This window comes from Muscardinus avellanarius (genome assembly GCF_963383645.1).
Source record: "Muscardinus avellanarius genome assembly, chromosome: 15".
In the NCBI taxonomy this organism is placed as follows: Eukaryota; Metazoa; Chordata; class Mammalia; order Rodentia; family Gliridae; genus Muscardinus; species Muscardinus avellanarius.
In genome coordinates, this window is record NC_137801.1 from 14,823,382 (window position 1) to 14,848,560 (window position 25,179).

General features: G+C 40.6%; 1 protein-coding gene across 2 annotated transcripts in view; it reads right to left on the reverse strand.

Moving 5' to 3' along the window:
• WDR35 (WD repeat domain 35) overlaps nucleotides 1-25,179 on the reverse strand; it is a gene marked incomplete at both ends in the record, with an annotated part of 65,427 nt that overhangs the window by 1,038 nt on the left and 39,210 nt on the right. For both annotated transcript variants that reach the window (XM_080711104.1, XM_080711103.1), the window contains 13 exons: nucleotides 250-490; nucleotides 2,109-2,265; nucleotides 2,892-3,032; nucleotides 4,658-4,822; nucleotides 5,789-5,899; nucleotides 9,683-9,815; nucleotides 10,484-10,630; nucleotides 12,259-12,462; nucleotides 14,128-14,264; nucleotides 17,532-17,612; nucleotides 20,778-20,988; nucleotides 21,433-21,542; nucleotides 23,441-23,494. In XM_080711104.1, coding sequence (XP_080567230.1) covers nucleotides 250-490; nucleotides 2,109-2,265; nucleotides 2,892-3,032; nucleotides 4,658-4,822; nucleotides 5,789-5,899; nucleotides 9,683-9,815; nucleotides 10,484-10,630; nucleotides 12,259-12,462; nucleotides 14,128-14,264; nucleotides 17,532-17,612; nucleotides 20,778-20,988; nucleotides 21,433-21,542; nucleotides 23,441-23,494 — 1,892 coding nt within the window. The remainder of the gene's footprint in view (nucleotides 1-249; nucleotides 491-2,108; nucleotides 2,266-2,891; nucleotides 3,033-4,657; nucleotides 4,823-5,788; nucleotides 5,900-9,682; nucleotides 9,816-10,483; nucleotides 10,631-12,258; nucleotides 12,463-14,127; nucleotides 14,265-17,531; nucleotides 17,613-20,777; nucleotides 20,989-21,432; nucleotides 21,543-23,440; nucleotides 23,495-25,179) is intronic.

Below are 25,179 nucleotides of genomic sequence, written 5' to 3' on the forward strand. Positions count from 1 at the left end.
GATCGCAGTTCGTGGACAGCCTCAGCTACTTAGCGAGACTCTTCGCAACTCTGTGAGACCCTGTTTCAAAAATAAAAAAGACTAAAAACTAGGGCTGAGGGTATAGCTTGGAGGTAGAATGCCCCTGGGTTCCTTCCCCAGTACCATAAAAAAAATTTAGTACCCAAATTATTACCGTCCATATTATACACACAGAGATGCAAGCCTCTCACAAGGCAGAATGATACCCACTAGTGACCGTTCACCTACCCTTCGAGAAGGCTGTCCAATTCAGATTTCCTGTTATCCTTTGGAGTATGTTTGGTGAAGATTTCTAGAGCAAGGTCTTCATATAGCTGTTTCTGTTCTGAAGTGAGAGTCTCCAAAGATTCGAGTTTAATAAAAGCTTTTGAACAAGTACCAAAAGCTCTACTGGCACACGCGCAGAGTGCCAACAGAGAGTAGATCTCAACCGCAGGGATAATGTCTTCATAGGCTCTCAGGTGAAGAGCTAGAAAAGAGGACAGTTTGGGTTTTAAAACATGATCATGAAGCTGGGCGTGGTGGCGCACGCTTGTAATCCCAGCATTCGGGAGGCTGAGGCAGGAGGATCGCGGTTCACAACCAGCCTCAGCTACTTAGTGAGGCCCTCTGCAACTCAGTGAGACCCTGTTTCAAAATAAAGAATAAAAAATAGGGCTAGGGGTGTAGCTCGGAGGTAGAATGCCCCTGGGTTCCATCCTCAGTACTGCAAAATAAATAATTAGAAAAATTAAAAATAATGATAGAATGAACATGCATGGGAGAGGATCAGTGTTAAGCCACATGAATATTAACAAAAGAAATGTTAAGGAGAGCACTGCTGAGACACAGCAGCACTAGGAGGGACTGAGGTGCGTGATGTGTAGGTTGCGTGGAGCCACGCAGCAGCTCATGTCCTGTGAGAAGAACCACCGCCGAGTGATACACATGGCTGGCCCAGCTTGGGAAGTTAAGACAGAAAGGACTTGGGTGTTGAATTATGCCCCTTTGGTTCCATTTAAGTTAGAGAGTCATGGCATTTCAAAAAAGGTACATTAATACTATACTGCTAGTCATAATTCTCAAGAATTTTTTTTTTGCAAAAAAGAAAAGCAGTATGAAATCATAAATTCTCTCTTGTGTTTCTTTGAGCAGATTAATGCTTTTGGCATGCATCAGTGAAACAAGACTTTGAGAAAAAAGAAGAAATGAAAATGAGTCTCTAAAATTGCTCAGACCATTTATCTTGTCAGCTGTCATATCTTATTTGTAATTTTTCTATATTGCAAACTTAAGTACATTCTATATTGTGTGGGGAAATGTCTAAAAGGAAGCTTAACCCAAATTATCTCTCAGAAGATTACTTTAGTGTGTGTGTGTGGTACTGGGGATGGAACCCAGGGGCATTTTACCTCCGAGTGCACCCCCAGCCCTAATTTTTTATTCTTTATTTTGAAATAAGGTTTCACTAAGTTGCACAGGGCCTCACTAAGCAGCTGAGGCTGGTGGTGAAATTGTGATCCTCCTGTTCCAGCCTCCCAAGTACTGGAATTATAACCGTGCATCACCACATCCAGCTTAAGATTACTTTATAAATTATTAATTATTTATATCTTACCTTGCATTTCTTATTTTTGTTAATATTATTAGAAAAGAATCCTTTATAGAAACAAGTACTACAGAAATGAATACAATGTGAAAATACTTTATAACATTATTTTTTACATACATAAAAGTATGGCCTTTTTAACTCTTGTAATACAAATGCTATTAAACTTTTTAGATAAGTGTAGGTGTATCTCCAAAGGATATGGACTGGGCTGCTGTTTAACTCTGAATGAAAGCATATGAATGCTATATACTTTCTTTTTGATAATCTCAAACTTCTTCTATTTCTGTGAACCCTATATACTGCTTTTTATGTATTAAAACTTTTAACTTCAGAAAGGTGAGAGCACAAAACAAACTATAGCATAATCTCAAACATGTGAAAATAAATTCATAGGGCACATGTTACTGAAGTTAACATAAAGGCAGCTGAGGCGCTGGCCCTTCATATTCAGTTTTAAAGACTCTGATGTACTGTGTACATTAGGTGACAGGCCCACCTGTCTTCAGTGCAGTGTCAACATAACCCTCATAGAGCTGTCTCTGTGCAAGGATGAAGAAGTGGTAAGCCTCGGCCCCTCTCCACGCATTATCTGTGAAACGACTGGTTGTCGACAGCACTTCCTCTTCCAGCAGACCAGCCAAGGCAGAAGTGGCCTATAAGAAAAGCCAGTCCCACTTACAGCCAAACTCACGCAGGACCGGCTCCCGCACACCTCCGCACTCCCCGAGACTGTGACACATTAACATCTAAGTAAACACATTTTATGATTACAAAATTGTCATTACAGACAATTGCTTCATTGTAACTCATTTTCTTAAACCGGTATGATCAAGTTTTGAAGTAAAATTAAACTTTAAGTGAAATATAACTTTAAGTTATATGAGATTCATTTATACATTATAATAATATACATATTCTAAAAAAAGTTAGCCGCCCCTTCCCAGGCCTTGCACAGCTCTCTAGGACTTGAGCTTCATTCCTACCCCTAAGAAAGTGTTTAAATTCTCTGCTTAGAAAAGATTTACTAGGTAAGTAAAAATGTTAACAAAAATAAAGCAAAGACCGCATATTAGCTTTGTAGAAAAAAATAATTTTCAATATTTCTAAATAGAAATCTCTAAATCTCGATATCAAATCTGAATCATTTCTTCGTAGCATTTAAAGAAAGTAAAAGAGTCATGCAAATTAATGGGCTTTCTAAAGAGCAGCTTGATCATCATGCCTGCCCGTTCACTTCGGACCATTTGCTATCGTTTAGTCACGCAGCGTCCTGCCTTACCTCTGAGCTCTTCCCTCTGACTTTTCCTCTCTGGGCATCCTTCATTTGTTCATGGTACTGCTCTATCAGTAAAGCCGACAGTACATAGAGCTTCTTCACACGTAAAGGTTTAGTCCTTTTCTTTGCCTCTTCATCTGCAATCTTTACACATGTAAAGAATTTAGGGGTAAATACTTGTTAATGTATATATGTACAAATAAAGTCTTTGCCAAAATTAACTAAAATTTGATTATCTAAAATAGGAAAAAGATTGGTAGGACCGAATGTAACTACCACCGTTCTATGTGAAGTGTTTTAAAAGCCTTACTACTAACAGAAATGCTTCGTTCTTTCCTTAGTATTTAGCCTTCGTGTTAAAGTTATTAACAATCTTAGAAAATAATATCTGCCATTAAATACTGAATCAGAAAGAAGAAATTAGTGATGAAATGGGTAGTACCTTCCAATAACACAGAGATTTAAAAGATAACATTCCTGGTACACAAAGACACAACGGCACTGACATGGCGCAGCCTTCAAATGTTTAAATTTATTTATGTGATTTTGAGAAAAATTTCCCCTTTTTCATTAAGTCAAATAGGAAGAGAATATAATAAAACGTAGAATTGGCATGCATTAACCCTGAACTAATTCAAACAGATATTATAGAAAGTGTAACATTGTAAAATCTGTACATTTACAAGAATTCAAAACTCTATTATAATCAACAGAATTTAATTCTCAGAATTTAATTTTCTGGTTCCAGAAAATTCTTTAATATTTTTTAACATCAATACCAAATATAGAATTGTTTAGGTATTAAAAAGTAGCCTTGTTAGTAAAAAGTAATAACACCAAAATAATACATAATTATAGTTGTAACTATGAAAGCTGAAAGGGTTGACTGTAACAAATATTTGTTTCCAAAGAAAATGAAAATTGTAGGCCAGGCGTGGTGGCACACACTTGTAATCTCAGAACTGGGGAGGCTGAGACAGGAGGATCGCACAGTTCAAAGCCAGCCTCAGCTACTTAGTGAGGCTCTCGTCAATTTAGTGAGACTGTTTCCAAATAAAATATAAAATAGGTCTGAGGGTGTTGCCCAGAGGTAGGAAGCTCCTGGGTCCCATCCCAGTACCACAAAAAAAGAAAGAAAGAAAAAACTGTGTTCCGTGCTACCTAAAAAAACTGTACTTGAAGGCCAGGCTTGGTGGTCCACACTTGTAATTACAGCATTCGGGAGGCAGATACTGGAGGATGGTGGTTGGCGGACAGCCTCAGCTACTTAGCAAGGCCCTTTGCAACTCAGTAAAACCCTGTTTCAAAAATAAAAAGACTAAAGCTGGGCGTAGTGGCGCACGCTTGTAATCCCTGCACTTGAAAGGCTGACTCACACTTGGGAGACTGAGACAGGAGGACTGCACAGGTTCAAAGCCAGCCTCAGCTACTTAGTGAGGCTCTCAGTAACTTAGTGAGACCCTGTTTCCAAATAAAATATAAAAAAAAATAGGTCTGGGAGGATAGCCCGGAGGTAGAAAGGCTCTGGGTTCCACCCCCAGTACCACAAAAAAGTAAATAAATAAATAAATAAATAAATAAATAAATAAATAAAATAAATAAATAAAAAGACTAAAAAATAGGGCTGGGGGTATAGCTCAGAGGTACAATGCCCCTGGGTTCCATTCCCAGTACTGCAAAAAAAGAGAAAACAACAACAATAACACCTGTAACTTGAGCAAAATTCAACTGTAAACCTGAACAAATGTTCATCAAGGTTATTACATCACCTTAAACATCAGTTTAGCAGCATCAAAACAGTAGCTGGCTTTCCGATAGAGCTCTATGGCGTCCAGAGTCTTGTTTTTTTCCAGAAGGTGAGATGCGCACCTGGCTAACAGGGACCCAATTTCCTTCATACTATGACTTTTAGCCAACTCAACAGCTTTGTTCCACTAGGGGAGAGGTATTCCATTTAGTCACCATGTATTTAATCACATTTGTCCTACAATCTACACAATAAGGGTTAAGCTTATAGTAACAGACAATACTACCTCCCAGTAGGAAAAACGGATTTTTTAAAAATATTACTTAAAATCAAAGCAATTATAAGTTGTATAAGCTAAGCATGTATTAACGTGATTAAATAATCTAAGACACTTTGTTTGAGAAGTGCACCTGAAAAGGGAAGTTTTGAAGTTGATCTCACATTTAAAGTTTACAATTCTATGTTTGCACATGTTATGAGTCAGGAAAAGATTCACTGTTTTGTTCTTTAGTGTAAAGCAAAAGATACAATTTCAGTTAAAAAATATCCTACCAAACTTTTGCATTTTAAAACTATTTATGAGGCAAATGAAGCTTTATAAGATACTTTAAGGAAAATACACTGATAGTCAACAGTTTCTATAATAATTCTGCACTTTAATTTCAGTTGAATTTCAGTTCTTAAAAATATCAAATTCATGTTTTCTATAAAGGGAAAGGAACATAGATTTGCCAAAATAAATATTGATAAAGCAACTCAATTCCTTCCTCAGGCAATGACAGACCATTCACTCGTCCCTTTTTGGAAACGAAACCTAACCCTAAAAAAATGCAGAAAATTATGAAATTACTTCCAGACAAAAACTTGCCACACTGAAAGCATAGGTTTGTCCGTGCTCCCTTACTGAGTCAGCTGCGCGTGGGTTCCCCTCGGGGTAGCACTTGGAGAGGGGAGCGAAAACCCCAACACTTTCTCAGGCCTCAGCTCTACTTGAAAATACCTTCCTGGTTCCTGCCACAAAATTCACGTCCAGCCCTCTAACACTTACACTAGAAATAATCTCAACAGGATGGCTATGGTGATTTCATTTTTGCTTTGACTTAGAAATTCCTAAGATAATAAACTGCAGAGACGATCCGTTTTAGTGCCTTACTTGGTTGAGATGTACACAGGTATCTACTGCTTCCTTTGGTTGATTACATTTCAAAAATGCAGCCATGGCTTGTTCGCACATTCCGACTCGCACAAACATCTGTGCTATTTCCTGCAAAGACAGAACAGGACTATCAGATTTCACAGACTAAGGAAATAACCTATTTTAATTTAGCAAAACTCCTTAGGGACCTATGAATATTGACTTATTAGTTACAGTGATTTTTTCTTGTAAACAGGGATGCAGGGACTACAAATCAGAATCGATGCTAAGGTACCTCATTCTCTAAGTCCCTGCTTCACGGGCTCAGACAGTGGATCTGATTTGTAACCAGGCTCTGGAGACACTTCACTCCTTTCTTTGCCCAGTTCAGTGGCTAGTGTACAGAAATGTCAAGCTCCAAAACAAATCCCACACTAGTGGTGAAAAGAAAGACCTCTAAGGGAACTGGTGGTATGCTTGGTGCTAGTTGTTAATTAGAGGTGTAAGGAGCTCCCACCCACAGAGCTCTCAAATAGCTCTATAGAGAAATGTCCCACTTATAATCCCACTATTTGGGACGGGAAGACAGGAGGATCGAAGGTTTGAGGCCAGCCTCAACAACTTAGCAAAATCCTATTTCAAAATAAAAAAGGGCTAGACGTGTAGCTCAGAGGTAGAATATGCCTGGGTTCAATGCCCAGTTTAAAAAAGAAAAAAAAGGGGGCCGTGCCAGCCTCAGTGCTGAGCATCTGTGGCCACAGCTACTCATGAGGCCAAAGTGGGAGGATCAGTAGAGTCCAAAAGTTCAAGACCAGGGCTATAGTTTGAATCCGAAATGTCCTATAAAGGCTCATGTGTTGGAGCCTAAGTCCCCAGAACAGCAGAGTGCAGAGGTGAGGGTTTTAGAAGGGGACAGTCATGAGGGTGCTGAGATCATGAAAGGATTCATTCATCGTGGCTGAATAGGCTACGGTGAGGATATGGCACCTGGTTAAAGAAAATGGGCCAGCAAGGTGTGGTGGCACACGCTTGTAATCCTACTACTTGGGAGGCTGAAACAGGAGGATCACAGGTTCAAGACCAGCCTCAGCAATTTTTGAGGCCCTCTGCAACTTAGTGAGACCCTGTTTCAAAATAAAGAATAAAAAATCAGGTTGGAGATGGAGATCAGAGGTAGAATGCCCCTGGGGTCAATCCCCAATACTGGAAAAAAAAAAAAAAAAAAAAACCAGCAGGCTATGGGGAGCATCCCCTGGGAGTTTAATCTTGTCCTTAGACTCTCTTCCTCTCTCCTGTCTTTTCTTTTGCTCACACACTTGCTCACTCGCGCTCTCTCCTTCCCGGCCATCATGAGCTGATCTGACAGGATGCTTGATGTTCTGCCTTGCCTCGATCTGTCCCAAAGCAAGGCAGCCAAGGAACCACGAACCACAAAGTCCTTCCTCCCTTACACTGTTCAAGCAGGTATCTTGGTCACAGCAACCATCAATTGACTAACACAACCAACCTGGCCAACAAAGTAAGACACCAGGTCAGAATGGTGGCGCACGCTTGTAATCCCCGCGCTTGGGAGGCTGAGACAGGAGGATCGCACAGGTTCGAAGCCAGCCTCAGCCACTTAGTGAAGCTTACAGCAACTTACCGAGACCCTGTTTCCAAATAAAATATAAAAAAAGGTCTGAGAGTATAGCCCGGAGGTAGAAAGCCTCTGGGTTCCACCCCTAGTACCACCAAAAAAAAAAAAAAAAAAAAAAAGAACAAAACAAAACAAAAAGAAACAGCCCGGAGGAGCTTGTCGGAAGGCACACCCTGGACAGAGCACCCTGGAGGCGGGGTGGGCAGGGGGACCACAGCCACGGCCAGTCTCACCTGGCTGGCTACACCGGTTTTTTCCATCATCAATAATTCAGTTTTCTGTTTCTTTCAGTAATCTAATTAGCCCGTGTTTCTCTCCTCACCCCCAACTTCCAAAATATTTTTGGAAATAAATTATCTTTTTAAGATAGTGCGTATATTTTTCTAATTACACAGTATATATTCTAGGGGTAAAGAAATGACAAAATATGAAAAGGTAAAGTTACTCAGAATCTTACTATCCATAAGAAACTTCTGTTGATATTTGTATTGTCTCAAAACAGTTCTGTCCTATAAGTGTACGTGTGTGTGTGTGTGTGTGTGTGTGTGTGTGTGTGTGTGTGTACATTGTGATCATACGCTTGTAATCCCAGCATTGGGGGGCGGAGACCAGAGGATCGAGGTTCGCGGGTAGCCTCAGCTACTTAGTGAGGCCCTCCACAGCTCAGTGAGACCCTGTTTCAAAAATAAAAAGACTAAAAAATAGGGCTGAGGTGTAGCTCAGAGGTGTAATGCCCCTGGGTTCACACATACACACACACTATATACATATATATATCACACACACACTACACACACACACACACACACACACACACACACACACACATATGGCTGAGAATAAACAAAATAAACATAAACAAAACTGCCATTATTACAGAGATAATTCCTCTGGTTCACAGTAAGAGAACTGAGCTCTCAGAATTCTATACTTACCTACTTAATTACAAAATTTTTGAGGTGAGCTCGCAACTGATATGCATTCAGACCTTGCAGTTCAGGGATTGTATAGCTCAGTGATTTTACACATCATACAAACAAATAAAATGCAAACTCATTAGCAATCTTCAACAATTAATTAGAAGAAGCTTAAAAGGTACAATTCAGGTCAGGAGTGGTGGTGCCTATAATCCCAGTACTTGGAAGGCTAACAGGAAGATCACAGGTTCAAAGCCCGCCTCAGCAGCTCAGCGAGGCTCAACTTAGCAAGACCCTGTTGCCATACATGAAAACATAAAAAAGGGCTGTAGTACAGCTCAGAGGGAGAACGCCCCTGGGTTCAATCCCTCACACCACAAAACGAATGAATGAATGAATGCATGCATGCATGCATGCTACAATTCAGAAGAAAGGATTCTCCATTTGGTTTCTTTCTTTTTTTCCTTTTTATTTGGGGAGTGCTAGAGATTGAACCCTGGGGCATTTTACCTCTGAGCTACACTCCCAGCCCTATCTTAGTTTTTATTTGAAAACAAGGTCTAAGCCAGGCGTGTGACGCACGCTTGTAATTCCGGCACTTGGGAGGCGGAGACAGGAGGATCGCGCAGGTTCAAAGCCAGCCGCGCTGGCTTAAGAGACCCTGTTTCCAAATAAAAATATAAAATAGGTCTGGGAGTGTAGCCCAGAGGTAGAGGGTTTCCAGGAACCCCAGTACCACCCAAAAAAAAAAAAAGAAAGAAAGAAAAGAAAACAAGGTCTAAGTTGTTAAGAGCCTAAGTTGTTGAGACTGGCTTCAAACCTGTTATCCTCTTACCTCAGCCTCCCAAGTACTAGATTAAAGGAATGAACCATCACACCCAGCTGGGTTTCCTCTCTTTCAATCTCTCCTCTCTCCTCTCTCTCTCGCACGCTCTCTCTCTCTTTATATTAAATAACTTTAATGTTAATATAACCTAAAACATTTGGGCTATCTTTTAAATTTAAATTGTAGCAAATCTCAAATAATTTCAGATTATTTTGAAGCAAATCCCTGGCAACATATAAATACTTAATGTATTCAGCTAACTTTTAAAAGAAATTTAGTAAAACTGAAGAAACTATATAAGACTACTATGCTAAAATAGTAAAAATGACTGATTTTCCCCATCATTTTCAAGCATTCTCTAATACTGACATATTGTTTTATAATTAAAATAAAAGCATCCTTCTATGTTTAAGATACAGTAAAATTATAGATTTTTTTTATTTTCCACATTGCAGAGGATATCTCTTTACCATAACCTAAAAATTTTATAAAGTAACCTAACAGCTCTAAAAAGTAAAATTTGCAACACCTACTGGAAGTAACTTGTGGTTTTCTGGAAGTGAACTGGCAAGATTCTCGAGTCCCTCATAATCTTCCAACATATAATAACATTCAGCTAAGCGTTCCTGGTTCCGGCCTTGCACATAATATTGTACAGCATTCAACCTATGGAAAGAAAAACAACTTTTAAAACTAATGTGAATCTCTTAATAAATACGCACTTTCACCAAAAATGTTCCTCTGTTAGAATTTCCAGTACTAGTATTGCTCAATTCGCCATTTTCAGTTACAAAATATCTTTAAAGTATTTAATTTGGAAGAAAAAAAAAAACTAAAGATCATGTAGCATATTTTCCTTGTAACAGTCTTTAAATATCCTTACAAAATATTGCTTTAAGCTGATATACCACTATAGTACTTCCACACATTCACATAAATAAATAAGTATAATGATCCAAATGAAAAGTAAAGAATAAACCTGACAATCTCTGCAAATGATCTATAATAACAAAACAAGCATATATAAAATACTTTTTGTATTGTTCAGAAATAAATCAACGCACTATCTTAGAATGTACGCTGTGATCTCAAACACTAAAAAGCTGCCTGTCGGTGTAAATTTTATGTGTGTAAACCCTGGCATTTCGGAGTGCTCGTCTCATGACTTCAAGATCTCTTGCTGCCTGGCATAAATCTAGAACTGTCTGCCTTTTTGGACTCAGGCAGGCGGTGCTCCTTCCCCAGCGTTACTTCCTGGGGAAGTCCTCGGCAGCTCCGTTTCTAAGTGCTCCGTGAATGGACGCAGTGCTCTGCTCAGGTTACAGGCTACGAACCACTTTTGTCGATCTGCGAAGTAGTCTCCAATGGCGTTGTGGGCTTGCTCGAGGAGGCTGTCGTCCGCATCACCAGATCCAGTTTTCAGGAGTTGCAGTACTCTAAACCAATCTCCCAACTTCAGCCGGAGACCAATAGCGAGATCTCTAGGACCAATGGTATTCATTCATTTCTCCATTCAGCAAATATTTATCAAGAGGCTATTGTGTGCTAGTAATTAGGTCGGAAACTGAGAATGCAGACAAACACTTTAGAGACAGTCTGAGCAGGTAAAAGGCAAGGGCGAGGACTTGGACGTTAGGATTTGAATGAACGTTCCTTCCATGATTCAGGTTGAAATGCAACCCCCACTGTGGCATTTTTAAGAGGTAGGCTCTTTGGGAAGTCATTAAGTCAGTCCTAGTGAGTTGATTAATGCCATTACAAAAGAGCTGTCAGAGTAAAAATAAGAGGCACCAGGCCGGGCGTGGTGGCGCACGCTTGTAATCCCAGCATTGCGGAGGCTGAGACAGGAGGATTGTGGTTGCAGACAGCCTCAGCTACTTAGTGAGGCCCTCTGCAGCTCAGTGAGACCTGGTTTCAACATAAAGAATAAAAAGTAGGGCAGGGGGTGTAGCTCGGAGGTCGGATGCCCCTGAGTTCCATCACCAGACCGCAAAAAAAAAAAAAAAAAAAAAAAAAAAGAGAGAGACACCAGAAGGATTTATTTCTTCCACCACAGAGGGGTAAAGAATTCAAGGTATCATCCTGGAAGCAGAGATGGGGCTCTCATCAGACACTTAACCTGCTGGCTCCTCAAATTTGGACTTCTCAGTCTCCAGAATTATGAGAAGAAACTTCTGTTTTTTATAAATTAGCCACTCTCGGATACTTTGTTATATCATCACAAATGGATAAAGACACCAGAATAGGGAAAAGAAAATAATTTTCAGCCTTTTGTTTTCCTGGACTTCCAACTAATTTAAATAATAATCACTTATTTTCATAAACTTCTTAAACATGATTGACTTAGTTCAAAACAGAACATATTGCGGGGCGTGGTAGTGCACGCTTGTAATCCCCGCGCTTGGGAGGCGGAGACAGGAGGATTGTGCTGGTTCGAAGCCAGCCCCGCTGGTTTAAGAGACCCTGTTTCCAAAAATAAAAAAGTATAAAATAGGTCTAGGAGTGTAGCCCAGAGGTAGAAGGGTTTCCAGGAACCCCAGTACCACCAAAAAAAAAAAAAAAAAAAAAAAAAAAAAAAACACAGAACATATAGCATAAACAATTTTGGTTTTATATTTCTTTTCAGGGTTGAAGTTGTATTAGTGATCTCTTGGCAGGATACATAACATTAATATAATTTCGATATAGTGAAGTTCATACATTATTTTATATAAATAAAATATAAGCAATACAACTCAATCCTTAACTACCTTTCATTCTTATGTTATGCTTGCTAACAGTAGAAAATTAAATAATGGCATAAACCAAAAAGAGCCCAAATTATGAGCTGTATAATAAAAGCCCCAGTTTCTTAGTCTTATTTTTCCCTACCAAATGAAAAGAAAGCCCTATAGTGAACCATTAGTAGATGTAAAAGCAGAAAAGAATGCTGTTCCTAAGTTGTAAAATATAATATTAATGAGGGGGTTCATGGAATGCCTAGGTTGTAATACAAACTGAAAATTATTTTCTAAGAGAAATGCTCTGATATACTTAGCCTATTTACTTCCCATTTGAATAAAACGGTGAACTGAGAGCGCTTGGCGATACGTGCCCCTTCGTAACTTACCTTCTGTCCATATCAAGATACATCCTCTCAGCTTCTTCGAACCTGCCAAAGTAGGCAACCACTTCGGCCTGCTTCATGGACTCACTCTGCAGGTTACCCAGGCGCTTCACAAACTTAATGCCTTGGTAATCTTTGCAGCGCACAAACGCCTGCTCTGCAGTGTCCAAGTCCAGTTTCTGAAGAGCTGCTTCAGCCAAGAGGCGCCTTTATGAAAAACCAAGAAACAGAACGCACTTTACTGATAAACCTTGATTCAGAATTAGATTATTTAGCACATGCAAACATTTCACATTAGTCTTACACAGAGAACGTGTAAATTCAAAAGAATTTCTGTTTCAAAAAGAAGAACACGTTGGGCGCAGTGATGCACACCCGGGATCTCAGTGCTGGGGCGGCTGAGACAAGAGGATCGCAGGTTCCAGCGAGCACACAGTAACTTAGTGAGACCCTGAGTCAAAATAAAAATAAAATAGGGCTTGAGCTCAGAGGTAGAACATCTCTGTGTTCAATCCCCAGTACCACACATAAAGTAAATAAGAAGAGCAGGACCAAAAATCTGTTCATATCAGAAGGCACGTGTGAGGGCCAGGATGACAGAGCGGGGAATTTTTTTGTTTGTTTGTTTGTTTTTTGGGTTTTTTTTTGGGGGGGTTCTTTTTTTTCTGTATAATTTTATTTTTATTATTTTTTATTGGTGCATTATAATCATATATCACATTGGAATACAAGACTTAAGAGGATATACAAGCACACATCATCCAATTAGCCCTCATCCAGCCCCCATCCCATTCCCCCCCCTCGATCCCATGCTTGTTTGGTGATTAACTTTGATACATTTGTTTATGTACCTCCTGCATTTTAAAGAGGCTCCATCCTCCCCTATTCCATACCCTCTGATTGGTCACCTTAGTTGCTTCACTATAGGGCCCTTTCTATAGCTCGACCTCTTCCTCTTGCCCCTTTCCTCCTAGTTTTTGCTGATTAGGGGAAGCATCTGATTTTTATTTTCTGCAATATTTCTCTGTGCATGCTGTGTTGCAAGTACCGATCCCACTCTTGACGGCCCCAGTAGTGGCCTGGCTACCCAGTGGACTGATCCAGACCTCACTGGCTCCAGCAGCGGCCTTGCCTCATGGGAGGCCCCGATTCTGGTCTCGCTGGTCCCGACACCGGCCTAACCCCTCAGCTGGCTCCAATCCTGGCCTCGCTGGCCCCAGCACCGGCCTAGCCTCAAGGCAGGCTACGATACCGGCCTTGGAGGCCTCCGTAGCGGCCTTGCCTCACAGAAGGCTCCGATGTCGGCCGATGGCCCCAGCACCAGCCTAACCCCTCGGCAGGCTCTGATCCTGGCTCCAGCCTGGCCTCACGGCAGGCTCCCATCCCAGCCTCACTGGCCCCGGCATTGGCCTAACCCCCCAGCAGGCTCCAATCCTGGCCTCAGAGGTCCCAGCACCGGCCTTGCCTCCTGTCAGGCTCTGATGCTGGCTGTTGGCCCCGGCATCAGCCTAACCCCTCGGCAGGCTCTGATCCCGGTCTTGGAGGCCCCAGCACCGGCCTTGCCTCACGGCAGGCTCCGATCCTGGCCACGCTGGCCCTGGCACCGGCCTAACCCCTCAGCAGGCTCCAATCCCGGCCTTGGAGGCCCCAGCACCGGCCTTGCCTCACGGCAGGCTCCAATCCTGGCCACGCTGACCCTGGCACCGGCCTAACCCCTCGGCAGGCTCCAATCCCGGCCTCGGAGGCCCCAGCACTGGCCTTGCCTCACGGAAGGCTCCAATGCTGGCCGCTGGCCCCGGCACCGGCCTAACCCAGAGTGGGGACTTTGTTAGCATGCACCTGACATCTCGGGAGCTTTGGGGTTTTTAATACCAAAGTCGGGGGTGTGGGTTGTCTTCTATGAACTGAGATGCATCTTCAATTCCGACCTTCTCAATTAATGCTCGACTATCTCGCAGAGACCGAATCTCAAAGTTAATTATATAATCCTTGTTTGGATGATCTGGATTCTAAAAGTAGAGAAGCAAAGGAATTTAAAAAATTGCCTGTAGAATCTGTTTCTTTTTTACAATAAAAAAAATAGAACAAAACAAAACTGCATCATATTGTGAACAAAACTGGAAGAGAATGCCCATATTTAGGTCATATAAACTACTTGGAAAACGCCCAAAGCACACGGGTAAAATCCTTCCTGAACAAGGGGGGCTGCCCGCGGGCAGAGTGGACAGTGCAGAGGGTGCTTCCTGGCTCTGCATCCCTGTTCTCTCAGCTCAGTTTCTTTCCCCCAGATGCTGCTTTTTTCCTCCACGGGCTTCCTGGCCTCCACAGGATCGGAAGACACACCTGCCCCAGACACCGCTCTCTCGCTCTCTCGCCCCTTCATCTCCTCTTTCCCTGCCAGGAGCAATAAACTCTTGTTGCTCCAGTTAGTTCAGCAGCAAAGAGATGAAAGAAAAGAAGAGGCAGTTGTCATCACTACTTTCCTGTCATATTTAGCAGGCTGACTAAATCTGTAACACGACTGAAGGCCTGCCTTTCAGGACAGAGTTAGCTAAATGGCCGAAGAAAATAAAAGGAGGTGGAATCGACTTATGATATTCTACCCATCCTGAGGAAAACACCAAGCAAAAGCCTAGCGGTGCTAGCCACGTGATTCCTGGCCTCACCACTCCCCCGACGCCCCCCACATCACCGCTTTGAACACACACCTCCTGGCTGAGCACAGCGCCCCCACCTCTGCTGGTTGCCCGTTCCTTGTCTATCTTCCCAACTCCTCTACCCAACAAGGCAAGGAGCTGTCTTAATGGCTCTCAATGAATAAATAAATAGATAAACTTTAGGTACACCATTTCCCACTAAAGAGGAGGAACATGTAATCGCTGCCAGGCAAGGTTGCAACAACAAATGACAAAGTAATGCCTCCTATGCAAGTACTTTGGAAAATGTTAACTCCCTCCTTTTCCTTCTGTATTTATACTCTACTCCTCTGAGAAAGTTCTCATGTGAGTCTTAAAACTATCTGATTAAAGGAGTCCATAGTCCAGCTAAACACTCCCTGGGTCAACAAGGCTCCAGAGAGAAGTGTGCCCATATTCTGTTCCTTAGCAAGTTTGCATGATGTAAGCCAGGTAGACATCAGAACTGTCACAGAGAATTTGTTTTCTGTTATAGCTCAACTCTCTAGCCCACCCCACCTGTTCCCAACAAACTGGGTGCCAAGATTGTAATCACTCTTAATCCTCATGCTAAATACAGAGAAAATATGTCCAGTGTATCAAGAATAACAGAATATATCTAACTGATTTAAGCATATATTTTCTAAAATGATTTAGAAAAGACAATGTAATCATCAGTTACAGCAACAATGCCACAGGCATGTTCAAACATTCTAGAACTCAAGAAAATCATCAACTATGAGTCTGTCTTGAAAAACACCACTAGGGATAAAATCCAGCAAACTAATCAAAATTAGATTAATTTTAGCGACTCAAATTCGAAATTCATGAACAGCAAATGCAGTAAAAGAACTAATATCAAATGTGAATTCATTTAAATATAGGACTAAACACCTAGAAAAGATTGCAGAAAAAAATAAAAATGTTCTAAATCTTGACAATGTAATCATAATATGCCTAACCAAAGAAAAGAAGAGGGAGAAAATTTAGAATGGACTCTTTTGGAGTGGGAAAGACAACTACTACTACTAGAAATTTAAATGTAGAGCCAGGTATGGTGGTACACACCTGTAATCCTAGTACTTGGAAGGCTGAGTCAGGACAACTGCGAAATTCAAAGCCAGCCTCCATAACTTGTAAACCTCTGTTTAGAAATAAAATGATAAAAAGGGCTGGGGGTGTAGCCTGGAGGTAGAAGGCCCTGTGTTCCATCCCCAGCACCACAGCAAAATTAAAATGTAGTTTATACTGATAAACTCTTTTCATAATTTTTCACATGCTTGGAAATGCTATCATTTATGGTAAAAAAAAATCGCCTAAAAGTCTAAAATTCCTTTAAATTCACTTTCATGTTATTTGATTAAAATCAAACAATAAAAAGGATTGTACAATGCTGTCATTTTTATAAAGTTTCTTCTGTTCATCTATTGAATCCATTAAATGTCTTTCCACATGTAACTAGCTGAATGGGATGGGACGATGCTGTTCTCATGGTTTCCTAATGCTAATGACTCACACAGCTGAGACTTTTGGTGCTTTTTTTTTTTTTTTTTGCTTTGCTTTCAACATTTACTGTATCGTTTGAATGCTACATAACAACTATTTGCCACCTTTTAAAAAAGCAATAAAGTCATCAGTCACTTTTTAAAAATCAGTGTAAAGCCGGGCGTGGTGGCGCACGCTTGTAATCCCAGCATTTGGGAGGTTGAGACCAGAGAATCGTGGTTCACAGACAGCCTCAGCTACTTAGTGAGGCCCTCCACAACTCAGTGAGACCCTGTTTCAAAATAAAGAATGAAATAAAAAAAACTTGGGCAGGGGGTGTAGCTTGGAGGTCAAATGCCTCTGGGTTCCATCCCCAGACCCGAAAAACAATAAAAATAAAAAATAAAAATAAAAATCAATGTAACAAACAATTCTCGAGACCCTTGCTAGCTGCTGAGACTCAAGAAGCTCACTCGGCCGACAGACTCGTGCGCGAAAGCAGACACACACCTCAGTTACCTTCGCTGGACTTCCCCACCTCTGACCTTACCTTCAAAAGGACACTGGCAAAACCACATCCTCTAGAAAGAATCCCCAACATCTAAGTTTTTGAAAAAGAGGATGCGACAAAGAGAAAGCTTTATTTTCCAGCATGTGTAAGGAAAGAGAAAAATCGGCACTCTCTGATGTGAAAGTATACATGAGTTAAGCCGCGACGAAAAGACGCAGCCACATGCACAAGGCCCTGGGCTTCTCTTTACTCTCTGCACAAGTGCTGGCCACACAAAGAAAAGTCAATGGTCAAGTGTGGAGACCATGTCATCCTAGGGGGTCACACCCTTTCAGATGCCTGCTGGCAGCCTATAAGCTTCCCCCTTCGCTCCTCCCCTCTGCCTGCCCTGGGCCACCTAGAAGCCCAGTGCTCCCTCCTCTGGCGCTGGCCACATAAGGCTCTATCCGTAGGCACTGAGCACAAGTAACAGAGCGAGGCTGGACCTGACATCTGCCTGACCTCTGGGTCTTCAATCCTACCGGGAATGCTGCCCAGCCTGGTCCAAACATTAATCCCAGCTCACATTGGCAACAGGAATACAACTGTTTTTTGTTAAGAATTACCTTTAATATCTCATCCAAAAGAACAGATTTGATTTCTAAATCCTCGAAGTTACAAATATATCCAGAGGTCTGAATAGGTTCCTTTAAAGACAAAATCAAGCGTTATGTTTGATCATGAAAAATGTCCTCTCCTTTAAGGAATTATGATTTAAATTTTACTATTAAAACTTTTAAACAAAAGAGTAGAGAAAATGTCATTAATACCATATACCCATCACCAAAATAATTATTAACACTATACCAAATCTACTTCATTTGATTTTGTGGCTGAAGCAATATAAATTACAGACATCATGACATTCCACCCCTAAATACTTTAGTACAGTACCCCTCATATATATATGGCTCTTGTATGCATAGTAGATATGTCCAGTGGTGTTTTAAATGTATATTTTCCTCTAGAAAGCAAAAGTTGTTGGTTAAAATTATATTATATCCAAATTATATAAGAAAATTTTATAAAGTTCTTTTTTTAACCTTAAAAATATTGTATTGTATAAGGCAAACAATAGCTTTTATAAGTAAAAAACAAAGAATCAGAACAAAATTTAATTTAAAAGGAAAACATAAGTAATATTTTTATATATTATGGGGATTTCCATATACTTTGACTATTTTGATACTATATGTAAATCAAATATACTTCTATAAACATGTTTTATATTAGAAAAAAATTTTGTGGAAACTTTTGGCCAGATAATGCAATAAAGCAGAGTAGTCAAAAGATAGTCTAAAGGGACGGTCTGTGAGCCAGGCGTGGTGGCACATACTTGTAATCCCAGTACTTGGGAGGCTGGGACAGGAGGATTGCAGGTTCACAGCCAGCCTCAGCTACTTAATGAGGCCCTCCGCAATCTGTCAGACCATGTTTAAAAATAAAGAATAAAAAACAGGGCTAAGGGCTTGGAGGAAGAATGTCCCTAGGTTCATTACCAGTACCACAAAAAAAAAAAAGAAAATTAACTTCTGCTTGAATTACCTAAAATAATTTTATCTTCCAAAATTCACTAGTCATTCATAACTCAACTGGTTACAAAGTTTCAGACCAATGACCCACAGAGCATGGTGCACTCACCTAAGCAGTTGCAAGGAATTTCTTTTCATTAAGAAAGTATCGAAAGCTTTGGGCCTGGCACTCTTCCAAAGCACAAAATCAAAAGGCCTCAGTATAATGACATGATGTCCTGGTGTGTCCTTATTTTTCACTTTCTGTGCATCGTGACAAACTAAGTTTGTATATACCTAACTTAGTGATTGAAGGATTATACTCTAGCTTCCCCTACAAACTGGACTAGTGGCTTAAAGTTTCTTGACAGGAATCGGTGAATTGAAGGTATTACTGACGATGCAAGCACATGCAAAAGGGAAAATGTGGAAGCGACTCCTCACTCCTAGCAAGGCCAGTCCCATTACACTGTCGAAACAATGACAATCTCATCCATTCTCGATGGGTAAAAGACATTCCATTATTAACAGTCGAGCAATGGCTCACCTCCGGATGACACCACAGATCACTGTCCTGAAGGAACATACTGTTCTGTAGTATGTTTCAATAAATTCTGCCTATCTACTAAGTCCTGTTCTTGGCTGGTGGTATAGCTCAGTGGAGCGCCCCTACCTAGCATGCGTGAGGCTTGAGTTCCACCCCAGCCCCATGAAAGAAAAAAACATTCTGTTTAAAGAGTATGTTCTTACATGTTCAATAAACAGCTAGAGGAATGAGTAGCAGTGTAACTAAACAAGCAGGGACCACAGGGAGCCTGTGTCCTCATGCATAAAAAGTACTGAACTGCATGGCTTAAAAAGAAATCTAGACAGTGGTGGGGTCGTAAAAAAAAAAAAAATTCTACCTAGCTTTAAATCTAATAGAAACTGAACTACATGCCAGCCAGAAAATGAATTCAAATAAAGTAACAATTTGCTTAAATAAAGGCCGTTCTGTTAGAACTACTTAAAAAACACTTTCCACCAGGTACAGATGCTGCTCAGTGCTAGACTGAGCAGGTGTGCTCCGCACACCTCATGAACGGCCAGCCATAACAAACACTGGCTTCTCCAAACATGTGATTTCCAACTTAGCGTGAATGAGCCAAAGATAGAAAATGGTCTCAGACAGTCAAAAGTGCCCCAATCAGGCTTGTCCTGTGGTCAGCTGTCAAACGTCCACATGTGCTTTATAGCAAGGGTCAAGTTTCTCTTGGATCCTTGAAAGAAGCCCAGGTTTGTGGTCACACACAGCAGCACTGAATGGCTTTCCTTTGACCATTACTCAGGGTCTAAGAATTACCCAGACCCTAAGACTCCTGAAAGCTTTAATACAGTCTTTGAGAGCAATTTCCATCAGGTTATTTCCCAACCCAGAAATCCTGAGTAGAGCTTATATAAGGAAATGCAAACATAACTTAGGATATTTCAGGAGCAAGCACTCTACCACTAAACAAGTTACTATGAGGACTCGGCAGCTCAAGGGCCTGAGCAAATAACTTCTTCCCAAGAAGTAGGCTCTCAGCACAAACAGAAATTAGCAACAAAAAGTGTGTATTAATTCATCTCTTATTATTGACCCTACTGAAGAACAACAGAAAACTCCAAGTAGAAAATCACTGCTAAGTCAAAAACTGTTTAAAAGACTTATCTTCTTAATTAGACAACCACTCAAATTATTCCTAGACACAGTGGCTAACTGTTGATCAGAGCAGACTGGGTGACAGGAAAATACAGAGCATAAAAATGAGCTCGTGGGGACCACAAGTGGGAAATCAAAACCTAAGCTCACAAAGGAAGGGCGTCCTGATACCCGAGAGCGAGAGGAGTCATCGCAATCCATGCCAGCATATTTGCAAGAGTCTTGTCATGACTGAGAAAGCCCTTGCTTCCGTGGGTGATATGGTAAGCGTAAGATGAGGTAAGCACAAAATAAAGCAGGCACATTGGTGGAAGAAAATGAAGGACAAGGCAATTTCAAGAATACATTTTTTAGTTAGATTGATTCAAGAAATTTTGGTGAAAAAAAAGACTGATTTTCTTGTTTTTCTTTGAGCTTTGATAAAGGGAAAAAAGACTATCTTTTAAAAAGGATAGATAGACACCTAAGAAGTAGCTTTCACAGAAAGTAGAGAATATTTAAAAGTAGAGAATATTTAAAATAACACCAAAAACCTGTTAAAAAAACGAAGGGGGAAAGATGCAGGTTTTCCTATCTGGCTCATCATTTATGCACTGTTAACACTCTTCTCTTGCTTTTACCTCAGGATCCAAGTTTCTGAAAACATACATTCTTGTCTTCTCCATCATAGCAAACAAGTCGGGATTATCCTTGGCCCACTTCATATCCCAGACATCTTTTCGCTCCAGTTTTAGCAATTCACCAATTACTTGCTGTCCTGTACTGTCTGTTACCCGAGCATCCAAGTCAAAGAAAACCAGGACTCCTGAGATGTCTATGATAGCAAGACGACTAGAAGCAATGCAGAAGGGGGGAAACGTGAAATTACTCTCTGCAGTCATGAGTATAACTACCTACAACCGTTCTCCAAAATCAACTTAGCCAAACCTGGGATATGGTTAAAAATGGCTCTTAAGTCATTTTTTATAAATTTGACAGAAGATAGAAACTGTTTGCCATTGTGCTTCCTTGCTAGGAAAATGTATCCAAAAAGATTAAAATAACTGGTATGAAAATATAAAATACTCAACACTTAAGCTTTAAAAATTAAAAGTTGTACCATGATTTCCATGTACGCAGTAAGAAATTAATTTAAAACAGAAACATTTAGTAAAAACTCACTATACATTAAGACAAGGCTGTAATAAACACACTTGTCTTCACAGTTGTTACATAAATCCAACACTCCCAGTCAATAACTTCCAGCACCCCCAGGAGGAGAGGTTTTAGGCTCACCTAGAGTTGCAATTCAAGGATAACTGGTGGGCTCGGCAATTGAGGGAATACTTTTGAATCAGACCAACATTAGGAAGACTGTATCTCTGAATGGTACCAGATTCACGACCCTATGGAAATGTTTTAATTATTAATGCATATTTACCATCATAATATCAAACCACAACTATAGGTCTCTCTATAAGCCCATACAATTGTTTTAAAACCAAAGCGATATTGTCCTAGCAAGTTTCCAATTATGATACGGAATTATGTAACTAAGTACATGTTTCTCTCCTAATTTAGTTTAAATCTTTTTCAAGTAGCTAGAGGTGCTTTGATTTGTTTCATGAATACTCAAGAAGGAAGTCAGAAGCCTAGCTTTTAAGTAATTTGCAAGTTTTTATATCACAAGGAAGAAATAGCTAAGGCTGTTTACAGTTGTCTGGGTTAATATTCAAGATACATTAAAAGCTAAAACATAAAGCATTAACTAAATTATATTTTATATATATGAAATCAATAGATCATGGTATGAAACACCTTACTACTGAAAGTCTAGGCTTTTATTCTCTACTATCTGATGCTAGTTTGGGGAGACAGTAAAGATTATCTAAAAGCAGTAATACCTTGAGTATTAGCTATGTTTAAAAATAAAATAGAAGGAAGTCAGGCATGGTGGAGCATGCTTGTAATCCCAGTACTTGGAAGGAAGAGACTGGAGAATCTGGGTTTGTGGCTAACCTCAGCAACTTAGGCCCTCTGCAACTTAGTGAGACCCTGTTTCAAAATAAAGAATTAAAAAATCAGGCTGGGGGTGTTGCTCAAATGTAGAATGACCTGGGTTCAATCCCCAACACCACACAAAAAAATAAAAAATAAAAATAATAAAAAAATAAAACATAACGAGGCATGATGGCACACACTTGTAATCTCAGTACTTGGGAGGCTGAGACAGGAGGATTGCAGGTTCGTGGCCAGCCTCAGCTACTTAGTGAGGCCCTCTGCAAAATAATGAGTCACTGTTTCAAAATAAAAAACAAAATAAGGCTGGGAATGTGGCTCGAAGGTAGAATGCCCCTCCCTGGGTTCAATCCCTACTTCCACAAAAAAAAATTTTTAATAAATAAAAATAAAACAGCATTTATTTCTATACAATTCTGGGGAAATACCAAGGTTGACAAATTAGCAAGTTCAAGCACCAGGAGAAGACTATGGTGTTCAATCTCCTCATGTCCTGAGGAGCAAAGGGGAAGAATGAAAGGCCCACACAGCTCTTGACCTCTCCCTCTTCAATCAGACCAGGATTTTTGGCAATATGATTCACAAAAGGGGCCTACCAGGAGGTAGAAATACTATAGAATACAATATTCTAAAGAGTTTTGTCCTCATAAAATAGGCTAGTAGCTAATGAAAATAACTAGAACTGGAATATACACTATTAAGCCTCTGTTTATACAATTCAAATGCAAATCCACCAGCATGGCTGTATAAAGTGAACATTTATTTCTAAAATTAATATTTTTAATAACGGCGCTCAGGAAAAGACACTATACCATTGATTCTATTTGGAAAATTCAAGAAATCTGCCAGGGATCTCTCTATTTTACTGGCTGCAAACACACCACCTCTTCATTCTAAGCCTTAAGAATGCAGCTGAGCCAAAGCACTTTCTTCAGTATAAAATATTAGGCTGCTTAGAGGAGGAAACTTTCTAATTCCTACTACCACCATGCATTCTGCCCCATGCTGCTGAGCCCTTCATAGAGCTATCTCAACCTGGTACCAAACTCTAACTGTATGTTATCTTCTCATCTGCCCATCACTCTACTGATATGATACAAACTAGATGGCTAGTCTTGCAAATCACTACTAATTTGTAAGGCAAGCTTTAAGTTTCTCCTTTCTTATATTAGACTCAAAAACTTAGGGCACTCGCAAGATGCTACTCAAACCCAAAACTCATGCTTTATTCTACTTTTATAACCTAAACCATCATTATTCATAAAATAAGGCTTTTGCAACTTACCACAATCAATGTCTTATCAGATGCAGTTATGGCACAAATTGGATCTCTTGTGCCCTAAAATAAATTAACCAGTTGTTATTATTTAACAAATATCCACTGAATAACTAATCTGTACAATGTAATACACAATGATTAAGAAGTCTGTTTCAGGGCTGGGGGTATAACTCAGTGGTAGAGGTTGTGTTCAGCATGAGGGAGACCTTGGTTTTAATTCCTAGCACCAAAAGTAAATAAACAGACAATAAATAAAAGGAGAACGAGATCAAGGAAGAGGGAATGAATGTCAATAATATATTTACTAACAATAGAAACTTGCTGAGTACCTACCTACCTGTGTCAACCATCGGAGTAGGTACCAGAGATACTCAGATGAAATCTGAGGGTAACCTCAGGGATTATTCAAAAGTGTCCTGGGGGGGAAAGATGCGCTAAACACCTAATTGTAGACAGTATGCTAAACAAGAGGTTCGGACAGGGGTTATGAAAGCACAAAGAGAGAAGCATCTAAGGTCGCGATCGGCAAAAGCCCTGAGCTTAGTTCTAAAAGATGAACCAACGGCAGGTTGGTTGGTTCTAAAAGAAGAACCAACGCACATGCCAGGAGGAAGGGGGAAATGGCACAGCCCTGCGACCACCTCAAGGGCATTGTGCTTAGTGGAAAAAGCCAACCTCAAAAATTATATACTATGTGATGCCATTCATAAAACAGCCTCAAGTGACAAAACTATGTAGGCAGAAGACAGATTAGTGATTGCCAAGGGACAGGGCATTCTGGGGCTGGTAGGGAAACAAGAACATGGAGGAGGAGGAGAAAGGGAATTCTTTCATGATGATGAAATTTCATAAAACCACACGTGTACAACAGTATGTAAACAGTAGTGGGAACTGAATCCAGAATGAGGCTTAGTCTCGGAACAGTGTTTTATCCATGCAAACCCCCCAGTTTTGGTGGCAGTCTGCAATTGCATACGATGCCACCACTGAGGGAAGATCTGAAGGCCCATAATAATTTCAAAATAAGAACGTTTTAAATCAGAAGAAAACAGCACCATGGCATATTCAGGAATCTGCAAGTTGTCTAGCACAGCTGGTATCTGAGGAATGTGCAGGGAAGGAGAAGGGGCAGGGATGGGGAGAGGCCGTGTATCTACGCTTTATTCTTAAAAATGTGGGAATCTTCTGAAGGCCAGTAAGTGGGGAGGGAAGGGGACCGTGGCTGTCGCAGTCAGATTTACATTCCGCAGAGTCCACTGTCCAGCAGTATGACACACGGGTTGGCTTGTGGGAACGGGACGACTGAAAGCAAAGAGACTGCTGGGCTGTACACTACCGGGACCACTTGCACAGGCCACCGTTTCAAGGTGAATTTCAACCAGAGCAAAGTAAATTAAAAGTTCAGCTCCTCAGCAGAACCAGAAACACTAGAAGTGCCCAATAGCCACTGCACTGGACAGCAGAGATATGAAATATGTCCCCTCTCACAGACAGTTCTATTGGATAGTACTGCGAGGAATATTAATGCAGTGACCTAGATAGGAACCAATGATGTGAATGGCCAGAGATGAGAAGAGGAGGCTAATCAGAGAAATTTAGGAGGCAAGAGTCACCAAGACTTGGTAGTTTATTAGATGTGAAGAACAAGAAAAAAGTTCTCACTGGGCATGGTGGAACACACCTGTAATCTCAATAGTAGGGAGGCTGAGACAGGAGTATCACAGGTTCAAGGCCTACCTCCGCAA